General features: G+C 34.7%; 1 protein-coding gene across 1 annotated transcript; it reads left to right on the forward strand.

Moving 5' to 3' along the window:
• The first annotated feature begins 912 nt into the window (after positions 1–912).
• Positions 913–4316, forward strand: LOC147405993 (Pentatricopeptide repeat (PPR) superfamily protein). The gene has a single exon (XM_086433906.1). The coding sequence runs from the start codon at positions 1198–1200 to the stop codon at positions 4132–4134; it is 2937 nt and encodes a 978-aa protein (XP_086290032.1). The 5' UTR covers positions 913–1197; the 3' UTR covers positions 4135–4316.
• The last annotated feature ends 6386 nt before the right edge of the window (positions 4317–10702 follow it).

Consider the following 10702-nt stretch of genomic DNA (forward strand, 5'->3'; position numbering starts at 1 on the left):
AAGTTTTCAGTGAAGAAATTTAATTTTGATTAGTTTTTTATAGTCATTTTTGTGTCTGTTGACCAAGAGTCATGATTTAATGTATCTTAGTTTAATAGCCATTAGATTATTTTTTATCTTAGATCTAATAATCCAGATCACATCCTATCGAAGGTATGTATTTCATGCCTTTTAATCAAAATCTATTAGTTAAATCTGCATGATTTAATGGCTCTGATCGCGTTTGATCAGTTGCTTCTTGATCTAATAGATCCGTCCCTAATCGAATACCTATCATGAATCAACACACCTGATCGATTTTGATCGGGTACTAACTTAATCCAACACACCAAATCGTTCTCGATATTGTATTTTTGCCAACACATGTGCACATGCACTTTCACTTATAAGTATACACAAATAAAACAAACTATGTTGACTTCTACTTATAAGATACACCACTTTCACACTTGTAAGTAATGTGGGACTAAACCTTATATAAACAAAAATCCGCAAAATCTAATTTAAGAAAAATAAAAAAATTAAACCACAAAAAATCTGAATTTTATTATGAAAATATTCAACATCTACAAGCATATGGAAAATTTCTTGTAATGAAAGTTTATAATAAAATTATAATTTCTGGAAAGTGAAAGAGAAAATGCTAGTAGCATGTAGAAATATAAAGTGAAAAAAAAAAAATATATATATATATATATATATATATATATTCACATGAAAATTGGGTTAAAAAAATAACCTAAAAGTAATCAATTAAAATTAACCTCAAATGTGTTGCTGATCTACACAAGATTGAACTTGCAAAAAAACCAAAACAAGTATAGAAATGAGAATGAGTGAACCAAAAAAAAAGTCAAAAGCATGTGGAAAAAATCACATTCAGGTTTGGATGAGAGACAATGAGTGGGGAAGATGAGCCACAAACCTTTTGTTTTTAGGGTTTTGTTCATAAGAAAGGTGGAAGAGCAGAGTTAGAAGAAAGAATAAGATGATCGAACTACATTATAGGGGTTTTTTGAAAATGGGCGAGTTAAGTAAAGTGGGTGGAAAAGAAATTTCATATTTTGAGTGGGCGAATTGAGCAAGTGAGCGCGGTTAGCGTATTTGTTGGGTGCGACTAGCATGTCCTATTCTTTTATCGTGATTTTTTTACAACCCTGATTTTGTTAACAGGACTCTCTCGTCTCTAACTGAAACATGGCTCTGGTGGCACCTTCACTCTCATGCCACCACTTCCACCAACTCCATAAACAGTATAATATATTAATCCCCAAGAACTCTCCTCACTCACTTTCCACTCCAAAAACTTGTCTCTCTCCTTTAACTAAAACCCACCACATTGACTCTTTAACTTCTTTAACCTTCACCCCTGATCACAAACTCTCATTATTTCAAAATGTAAGCAATCTATGCGAGTCTGGGAACCTTAATGAGGCATTTCTTCTTCTGCAGAGAGAACCCAATAATGCCAATTCTTCAGAGGGAGTCGATGCTATCAATGTCTTGTTACAGACCTGTGGCAAAAGAAAGGATATCGAAATTGGGCGTAAAGTTCACGAAATGGTATCGAAATGGACCCAATTCAGTAACGACTTTGTTCTCAATACCCGTCTCATCACAATGTACTCCATGTGTGGGTCTCCCTTGGATTCTCGCTTCGTTTTCGATCAATTACGAAGGAGGAATTTGTTTCAATGGAATGCACTTATTAGTGGGTATACCCGGAATGAGCTTTGGGATGATGCTTTGTATGTCTTCTGTGAATTGCTTTTGACAACGGACTTTAGACCCGATAATTTTACGTTGCCATGTGTTATTAAGGCTTGTGGTGGGTTGTGTTGTTTAGAATTAGGGAAGACAGTACATGGAATGGTGCTAAAGATGGGATTGAATTTGGATATTTTTGTGTGTAATGCTTTGGTTGCAATGTATGGGAAATGTAGATTTACAGAAGAGGCAGTCAAAGTGTTTGAGAATATGCCCGACAGGAATTTGGTTTCTTGGAATACGATGATTTGTGGTTTCTCGGAGAATGGGTTCTCGGAAGAATGTTTTTTCATGTTTAGGGAGATGTTGAAAGGTGAAGATGGTTTGAGGCCAGATGTCGCAACTTTGGTGACATTATTACCAATTTGTGCGGGAGAAGGAGAATTGGAAATGGGGAGGCTGATCCATGGATTGGCTGTGAGATTGGGATTGAATAAGGAACTAATGGTGAACAATGCGTTGATTGACATGTATGTAAAATGTGGGTGCGTGTCAAATGCTCGAATCCTATTTGATAAGATTGTTCAAAAGAATATTGTTTCTTGGAATGCCATGATTGGTGGGTATTCGAGAGATGTCCATAATACATTTTATCTTCTTCGAAAAATGCAAATGGAGGAGAATACAGTGAGGGCGAATGCGATCACGATCTTGAATGCCTTGCCATCTTGTTTAGAGACTTCTGAACGTCGGAACGTGAAGGAGCTTCATGGCTATGCATTCCGAAATGGGTTTCAAAATTATGACTTGGTAGCAAATGCTTTTATTGCAGCCTATGCAAAGTGTCAGTCTTTCGGCTATGCCAATCGTGTCTTTTACTGCACGGAGACGAAGACAGTGAGCTCTTGGAATGCACTCATTGGAGGGTATGCCCAGAATGGAGATCCAAGAAAGGCAATAAATTTATTCCTCCAAATGACATCTTCAGGTTTAGAGCCTGATTGGTTTAGCATTGGTAGCCTACTTTTGGCTTGTGGACACGTAAAATCACTGAAAGATGGTAAAGCAATTCATGGTTTTGTGCTAAGAAATGGACTTGAAAGGGACTCGTTCATTGGAATTTCACTGCTTTCTCTTTACATTCGATGTGGGAAATCATTGTACGCGGAGTTAATCTTTGATGGGATGGAGGAAAGAAATTTGATATCTTGGAATGCAATGATTGCTGGGTACACCCAAAACGGGCTTCCTAACAATGCTATAAACCTGTTTCGTGAAATGCAACTACAGAATGGAATCCAACCATCCGAGATAGCGATATTGAGTATGTTCACAGCTTGTGCACAGTTATCAGCTTTGCGTCTTGGAAAAGAGATCCATTGCTTTGCTATAAAAGAAGATTTCACTGAAGATGCATTTGTGAGTTGTTCGATTATAGATATGTATGCGAAAAATGGTTGCATTGAGCAATCTCGCAGAGTCTTTGAAAGGTTAAGGGAGAAAGATGTGGTATCATGGACTGTGATGATTTCAGGATATGGGATTAATGGATGTGGAAGAGAGGCCATAGAACTGTTTGAGAGAATGCAGAGAAAAGGCATTAAGCCTGATGGGTTTACTTTTGTTGGTATTCTAATGGCTTGTAGCCATGCAGGGCTGGTTGAAGAGGGTCTCAAGTACTTTTCAGAAATGCAGAAAGAACATGGGATAGAGGCAAAATTAGAGCATTTCGCATGCATGGTGGACATGTTGGGTCGTGCTGGACACTTGGACCATGCCGCAAGTCTCTTGGAGGAGATGCCAGAGAAACCCGATGCAGGAATTTGGGGCGCATTGCTTAGTGCTTGTAGAATTCATGGTCATGTGGGTCTCGGGGAAAAAATTTCTCAAAAGTTATTGGAGTTGGAACCCAACAAAGCAGAAAATTACGTGTTGGTCTCAAACTTATTTGCGGGATCAGGGCGGTGGGAAGATGTACGAAGAGTGAGAAGAAGGATGAAGGAGATGGGCCTGAGAAAGAATGCTGGTTGTAGTTGGATTGACGTTAGAGGGAAAGTTTATAACTTTGTAGTAGGTGACGACACACTCTCAGAGTCGGAAGAGATACACAAAATGTGGAGAGCATTGGAGGAGAAGATAAGTGGAATTGGATATGTACCTGATACGAGTAACGTTCTACATGATTTGGATGAAGAGGAGAAGATGGATATACTACGTGGGCATAGTGAGAAGCTCGCAATGGCTTTCGGATTGTTGAAGACCGAAGGTGTGACAGTGAGGGTTTACAAAAATCTTCGCATATGTGAGGATTGTCACAATGCAGCCAAACTGGTGTCTAAGGTTGTGCAAAGGGAGATAATTGTGAGAGACAACAAACGCTTCCACCATTTCAAAGATGGGTTGTGTTCATGTGGAGATTATTGGTAGGTGAAGAGGTGAAAGGTGGGGGGAGGAAGTTCTCAAGTTTGTTATTAGGATGATAAAAAAAAGGCTCTTAGAGAGTAAGAAGGGCTTACAACTGCATTGACAACTATGTCATTACTTCTTTAAAATGTAAATAGACTAACCAATACTTTCCTGTCTTTTATTCGGATATTTTTCTTTGGGGATTTTGTCCGAATTGAAATGAATACTGTTGGTGGGATTCAAAATTAGTTGAAATAATGATTTGGATTGTAAATGTTTCGTCGAAATTCAAATCAGATCGGACATGGTTGCTTTCAATTTGGGTATATTATGAGGGGAAGGGGTTGATGTATATATTTTGATTTGGTTTACAAAGTCAAAGAATTGTGGACGGTCGTTTATTATCGTTAATGTGTAATTCACTTTTGATGGGTTTAGAAGTTTCAGATTGGGCTGAATTTTTGTGAGGATGATCTCCTCACCATAGAGATCATCATCACAAAAAGTCATCTCAATCCGAAACATTTAAATTATATAGGACAATTTTTGTCTCCCAACGTTGTCCGCCTAAGATTGTTTGCCGAACGATACTCATATATATATATATATATATGGGACATTTGTCTTATATGGCTTAAATTTTTTGGATTGGGCTGATATTTTGTGAGGATGATCTCTATGATGAGATCACAAAAATTCAGCTCTTTTAATCCATATAGGACAAATGTGTTGGCTCCCTAACGTTGGTTGCCATACATACAAACTTAGATGGACAAAAAGCATCCTAATCATCTAAGCCATTAGATCATGATGGATTCAACGGCTGAGATCTAATTCTCAGCTGCAACTTAACATTTAAGAATTATTTACAATGCCCTCCCTATAAAATTGTTGATTTTTCAGTGACCTCATTCTCTCATTTTAAAACACTCTAGAACAAATATCTAAGGGTAACTATAAAAACACCCCACGAATTAATAAGGGCAACCCACACCATAGCCGAATTGTTTTGTCTTATATGCGTTAAAAGTTTTAGAATGAGCTGATTTTTTATGAGGATGATCTCTATGATGTATAGATCATCCATACAAAATATCATCATATTCCGAAACTTCTAACCCAACGAAAACTGGTTTACAAAAAAATGGATGATTATGGTTCTTGAACTTGTTTTGATGGGGTTAGAAGTTTCGGAATGGACTGATTTTTGGCATAGAGATCATCCTCACTAAAAATCAGCTCATTCATAAACTTTTAACCCATATAAGACAAAATAATTTGGCTATGGTGTGGGGTGCCCTTATTAATTCATTAAACAAATAAGGTTCATCCCAAAAGTACCATTTTACGTTACTCGGGAATCTAAGACACTCTTACTTAAACCAGGTATTAGGAGGTTGTTATGTGAAAATGAGAATGAGAGATAGACATGAGTGTACCAAGGAACACGAGAATGAGAGATAGACATGAGTCATTCATCTGGAAATATTTCAAGGACTGGAAAGGACTTGGATGATGACTCAACAATAAATCTAGATAGGTGGTTAGATACTATATTTTCAAATCTCTTTTTATCTTGGATTTTGAGATAGAATTCTTGCAGAAATAAGATCCATTTGATAAGTCTGGCCTTAGCATCCTTCTTGATAAGAAGGTACTTAAGGGCTAAATGGTCAGTGTAAACTAACACTTTGGATCATATTAAATATGATCTGAATTTGTCAACTGCAAACACTACATCTAGCAACTCATTTTCTATGGTGGAATAATTGAGTTGGGCGTCGTTTACAGTTTTGCAAGTGTAGTGAATGACATGAGGGATTTTATCCACTCATTGTACCAACACAGCTCCTATGACATATCCAGAGGCATCACACATCACCTCAAATGGGACATTCCAATCTAGAGGTCAAATGATTGGTGCTGAGGTCAAGTCGGTCTTGAGCCTATTGAAAGCAACTAAGCAGTTTGAATTGACATTTTCAAGAGCATCTTTAGCCAAAAGGTTACACATAGACTTCAAGATCGTACTAAAATTCTTAATGAATCTTCGATAAAATCCTACGTGTCCTAAGAAAGACTGCAACTCTCTAACAGTCTTAGGGGGTGAAAGATTTGTACTAAGTTCTATCTTGGCCTTATCTACCTTTATTCCTTTTTGGAAACTACATGTCTTAAAAAAATTCCAGACTTCACCATTAGGTGACACTTTTCCCAATTAAGAACTAAGTTCTTTTCTGCACAACACTTAAGCACTAGTGTGAGATGACGAAGACATTCATCGAAACTAGACCCAAATAAGAAGAAGTCATCCATGAAGACTTCTAGGAAACATTTGAACATATCGAAAAAGATGCTTGATAAGTACTATAAAATATCCAATTAAATAATAATTCTTAGGGTACTTATCAAGATTTCCAACCTAAAGTCTTATTTTTAATGAACAATTCCCTAGAATTGATCTTTAATTTAATTTAATTATTATTTTTAGGATAATTAGACATATTTAATTTGATTTTTGGGGGATTTAATTTTGTGTAATATTTGTGTGACAAGTATTTGAGGAGATCAAGTCAAATTACAAAAGTCTAGAAGTAGACAAAGTCAAGATTTGGGGTCAACCACAAAATTTCAAAGTCAAACATACAAAAATGACTGCGATGCGATGAACCCTCTACGCGATACTTTCGTGTACGTATCCAGTCATGCAAAACCGTGGTAAAACAGAATATGAACCTCAAACAAGTTATCAAGAAGGATTTGACTCTATAAATAGAGACCAATCTCTATTTTCTAGATCTGTCTCTGAATTTATTCTCTCCCTTCTCTTATCTTCTTCTTCTCCTTTTTTATTTTTAGATTTTTAGTTTTAAATTCTATGATTGAGAACAACAAATGGTCCATGTTCACTTCAAGATTCAATAAAGATAAGTACTTTTTATTTGTTTTTCGATTAATTTTTCAAGTTATTACATGTTTCAACGGTTAAAAAGATTTGTCTTCACAAACCTTGGTACTTTAATATTCTCTTATTTATTTTTCATTATCCCCCATCTCGGCCGTGATCCACTATTATTGGAGAAATCCATTATATCAGATGCTTGTTGTGATATAGGATTATTAAGGAAAAAGAACTTTTAAAGGGAAGGAAATCTTAGCCAATGCATAGATCTATGAAATGTTGAGATTTTATTGTTAAATCTCCCGAATCAAGAACCTTTCCGATTTCTTGATTTGAGTTATCCAAAAGAACTTGAAGTTTATTTGAATTTTGAATAATTATTTTGGTAGATTCAGTTTCCTTAGATGTTCCCAATTTAGATAGCTTTCTCATCTTTTTTTTTTAAATTAGTTTTTCTCAATCATATTTTCAATCTTTTTTTCAAAAATTAAATAAATAAATTTAGATAATTTTCCTAGGCCAATTTAATTTATTGTGAATCTTTCTCTTTGAGGATCGACCCTTACTTGCACTATCAAGTTAGGGTATTTAATTTTTATTTATTTAGAAGATCATAACGAGCTACAAGTGACATTGCAAAAGTAATGAACAAATTGACGATGTTACTGGGGAGATCGTGCGTCACAGTTTTTGACAAAGTCGCAGGATTAGTATCTACTTTTTTGTTAAATTTTCAATTAGGATTTTCTTTTTCTTTTCCTGTTCACTGCAATATCAGAACCCAATATTGGTTTTCGGTGCAAAAATAGAAAGCAAAAATTTCTGTATCATCGTGGCACAGTTAATTCATTTCGTGGTGCAGTGAATCTATGGAAAATAATCTTCTGCACAAACTCCATTGATCGATGTTATATAGATTAACAAATATTAGAATAAAACTTGGGTAAGTAGGATTCGTTCCTCAAGGACAATCGTGATTCAAATGTTCATTCGAATTGAAACTAAAACAAAATTTTGCAAAATAGATTAGAAAATTACAACTAAGAAATAAAATAAAATTGAAATGAGAGCACGAATAGAGATTGAAAACAATGTAAAAGGGGCTTAGAGAGATCAAATTAACCTTTGCAAGTCATCCTATTGTTAAATAATCCTCATTTTTAACTCAATCCACGTAACAAATTGTTGTTCATGGATTGAAAAATAAATCGATTAATCAATTAAAGGTAAATAGAAAAATAGTAATCATGAATCTTAAACTTAGAGGAGATTATCCAACTTATATTTCAAATTCATCACAAAGCATGATTAAGCTTGAACTCATCTAAGTAATAATCATCAAAGTTAGAATTGGAGATATAAAGTGGATGATCTCACCTTAAGAAACTTCATAAGAACACATTTAAAGTAGAAATGATGGAATTAAAACAACAATATTAAGATGAACTCGCTCCAACATCATTGACCTCTCTAAGAAGTGTCTAGCCGATCATCGTGATGAACAAATTACAACAAAAGTAAAATAAGATAAACATGGTAAAGAAGAGAATGCGAAATGTCTATGTTGCAATTTGATTCCTTCTTGATGATCCTTCAATGGAGTTACAAGGAAATTTAGAGAACAAAGATGAAAAAGGTGTGTAGAAGAGTCCAAAAGTAGCTTTCATTTTTTTTGCACAAGAGGACAAAAGAGGAGAACATGAGTTAAGGATTAAGGCATTCTAAAATGGGCTCAAATGCTTTTGCCTTGAGATTTGGACTTCAAAATGCTGATTTTCTACACAAGAAACACATGTAATTAGATTTATGATATATATATATATAAAATTAAGCCTAATTATCGTCTAATAATATGCAACATGATGTTTCAAGGCTTATCATGATTATTACCTTAATATGGAGAAATAGGGATAAAAATTAAGATAAATGTCTGAGAAACATGTGTACAATTCAGTGTTTCGAAACACTTATCACACCCCCAAACTTACCTTTTTTCTAGTCCCTAAAAAATATAACTGTCACTTTCATAAGCACCTCGACTGCATTTAGCTAATGCAGCAATCCCTTGAACTGCTAGGTTAACCTTAGTAGACAAGTTTGATACGTGAGGATTAGTAGAAAATATACTAACAAAATTCAAAATATTTTTAAGATATCAACTTCAAAATCATTGTATATAATGCCATCACACTAATTTTTAAAATCCAGTCAAATGTCCATTTGAGCAAAGTTCTTTTTATTCCTCACCTTTAGAAATATTTTAAGTATGTGCACAAATTTTTCTAATTGTAAAATAAATTTTTCGGAACACGGTTTTCCTTCTTAACTACTAAGATGGTTGAGTCTACTGAAACTCTAACTCCAAACTAGCCTTTTTTCTGGAATTGTGAGAGGTATGGATGTTCACTTTAATACTTCTAAGGGACTTTATTTGTGATATTCCAATGTACTCACATTTTTACCATTGATAAAAGCGGATCCGCGCACCCCGCGGATCGAGGGCGCTTTCAGTGGCGACTCCGCTGGGGACTATTAAGGATCAAACTTGAAAAATCCCAAGTATAGGAGTATCGCTAAAATAACCTAGATTTTTCTTATTTGTTCTTTGTTTATTTGTTTATTCATTATTTGTGTCTTTGTTTTTTGTTAGTTTTTTATTTTATTTTATTTTTTCGATTATTGGGCATGTGTTTTGATTTTAAATATTTGGCTTCGACATACTATTCTTGTGAGTCAATCAAGGGTTATCGAACGTGATCCTAAATAATGAAGGATTTTAGAATGATTGGTTTTATTGAAAATGGTATGATGATTGGTGGATCATGACGCTTGATGTTTTTATGTGTGTAGGTTTTCTTTGTTTTTTTTATTTTTTATTTTTTTAAGGTGTATGCGATTGATCACAAGATAGCGTTTTATCTTCTTAGTTAAATTTTTTTTTTTTTTTTTAAAGGAAAAAAGAGTATGTAATTAACCTTTTCTTTTAGTAAAATAAATTTATTTTTTCCAAAAGGAGTGCTGTCCATTGACAGCAAGAAAGAATAAAAAATTTTCAAAAAAAAAAAATAGGAAAAAAGGAGTTTTTTTCTAGGCTCTGTCAACAACACAAGGTGCTGGAATTTTGGGTGCCCCGAATAGTTTTTATTTATTTATTTTCACACCCATTTACAACATTGATGTGTTGGTGTGTAATAAATAGAATCTAATTTGTCATATTCCCACATCGTCTTCTCCAAGAGAACACGTTGGTTCACATAGAGACCGATTCGGTCTCTCCGTTCAGCCGTTTGAAATCAGCAAAAATCAACAACAAATCGATTGTTTTTAAAACCCACATCATCTTAAACGATTGGGGTTCACCGAACCAAATCAAAAATCGATTTTTTGTCCATCGTTTTCTCTCTGTTCAGCCGTTTGAAACCAGCAAAAATCAACAAAAAATCAATTTTTTTTAAAACCCACATCATCTTAAACGATTGGGGTTCACCGAATCAAATCAAAAACCGATTTGTGTCCATCGTTTTTCAATCTGTTCAGCTGTTTGAAACCAGCAAAAATCAATAAAAAATCGATTGTTTTTTAAAACCCACATCATCTTAAACGATTGGGGTTCACCGAACCAAATCAAAAACCGATTTGTGTCCATCGTTTTCAACCGAATCAAATCAAAATCGATGTTGTGCTCAT

This window comes from Akebia trifoliata, chromosome 3 (assembly GCF_017979445.1).
Source record: "Akebia trifoliata isolate Shusen 1 chromosome 3, ASM1797944v1, whole genome shotgun sequence".
Taxonomy (NCBI): domain Eukaryota; kingdom Viridiplantae; phylum Streptophyta; class Magnoliopsida; order Ranunculales; family Lardizabalaceae; genus Akebia; species Akebia trifoliata.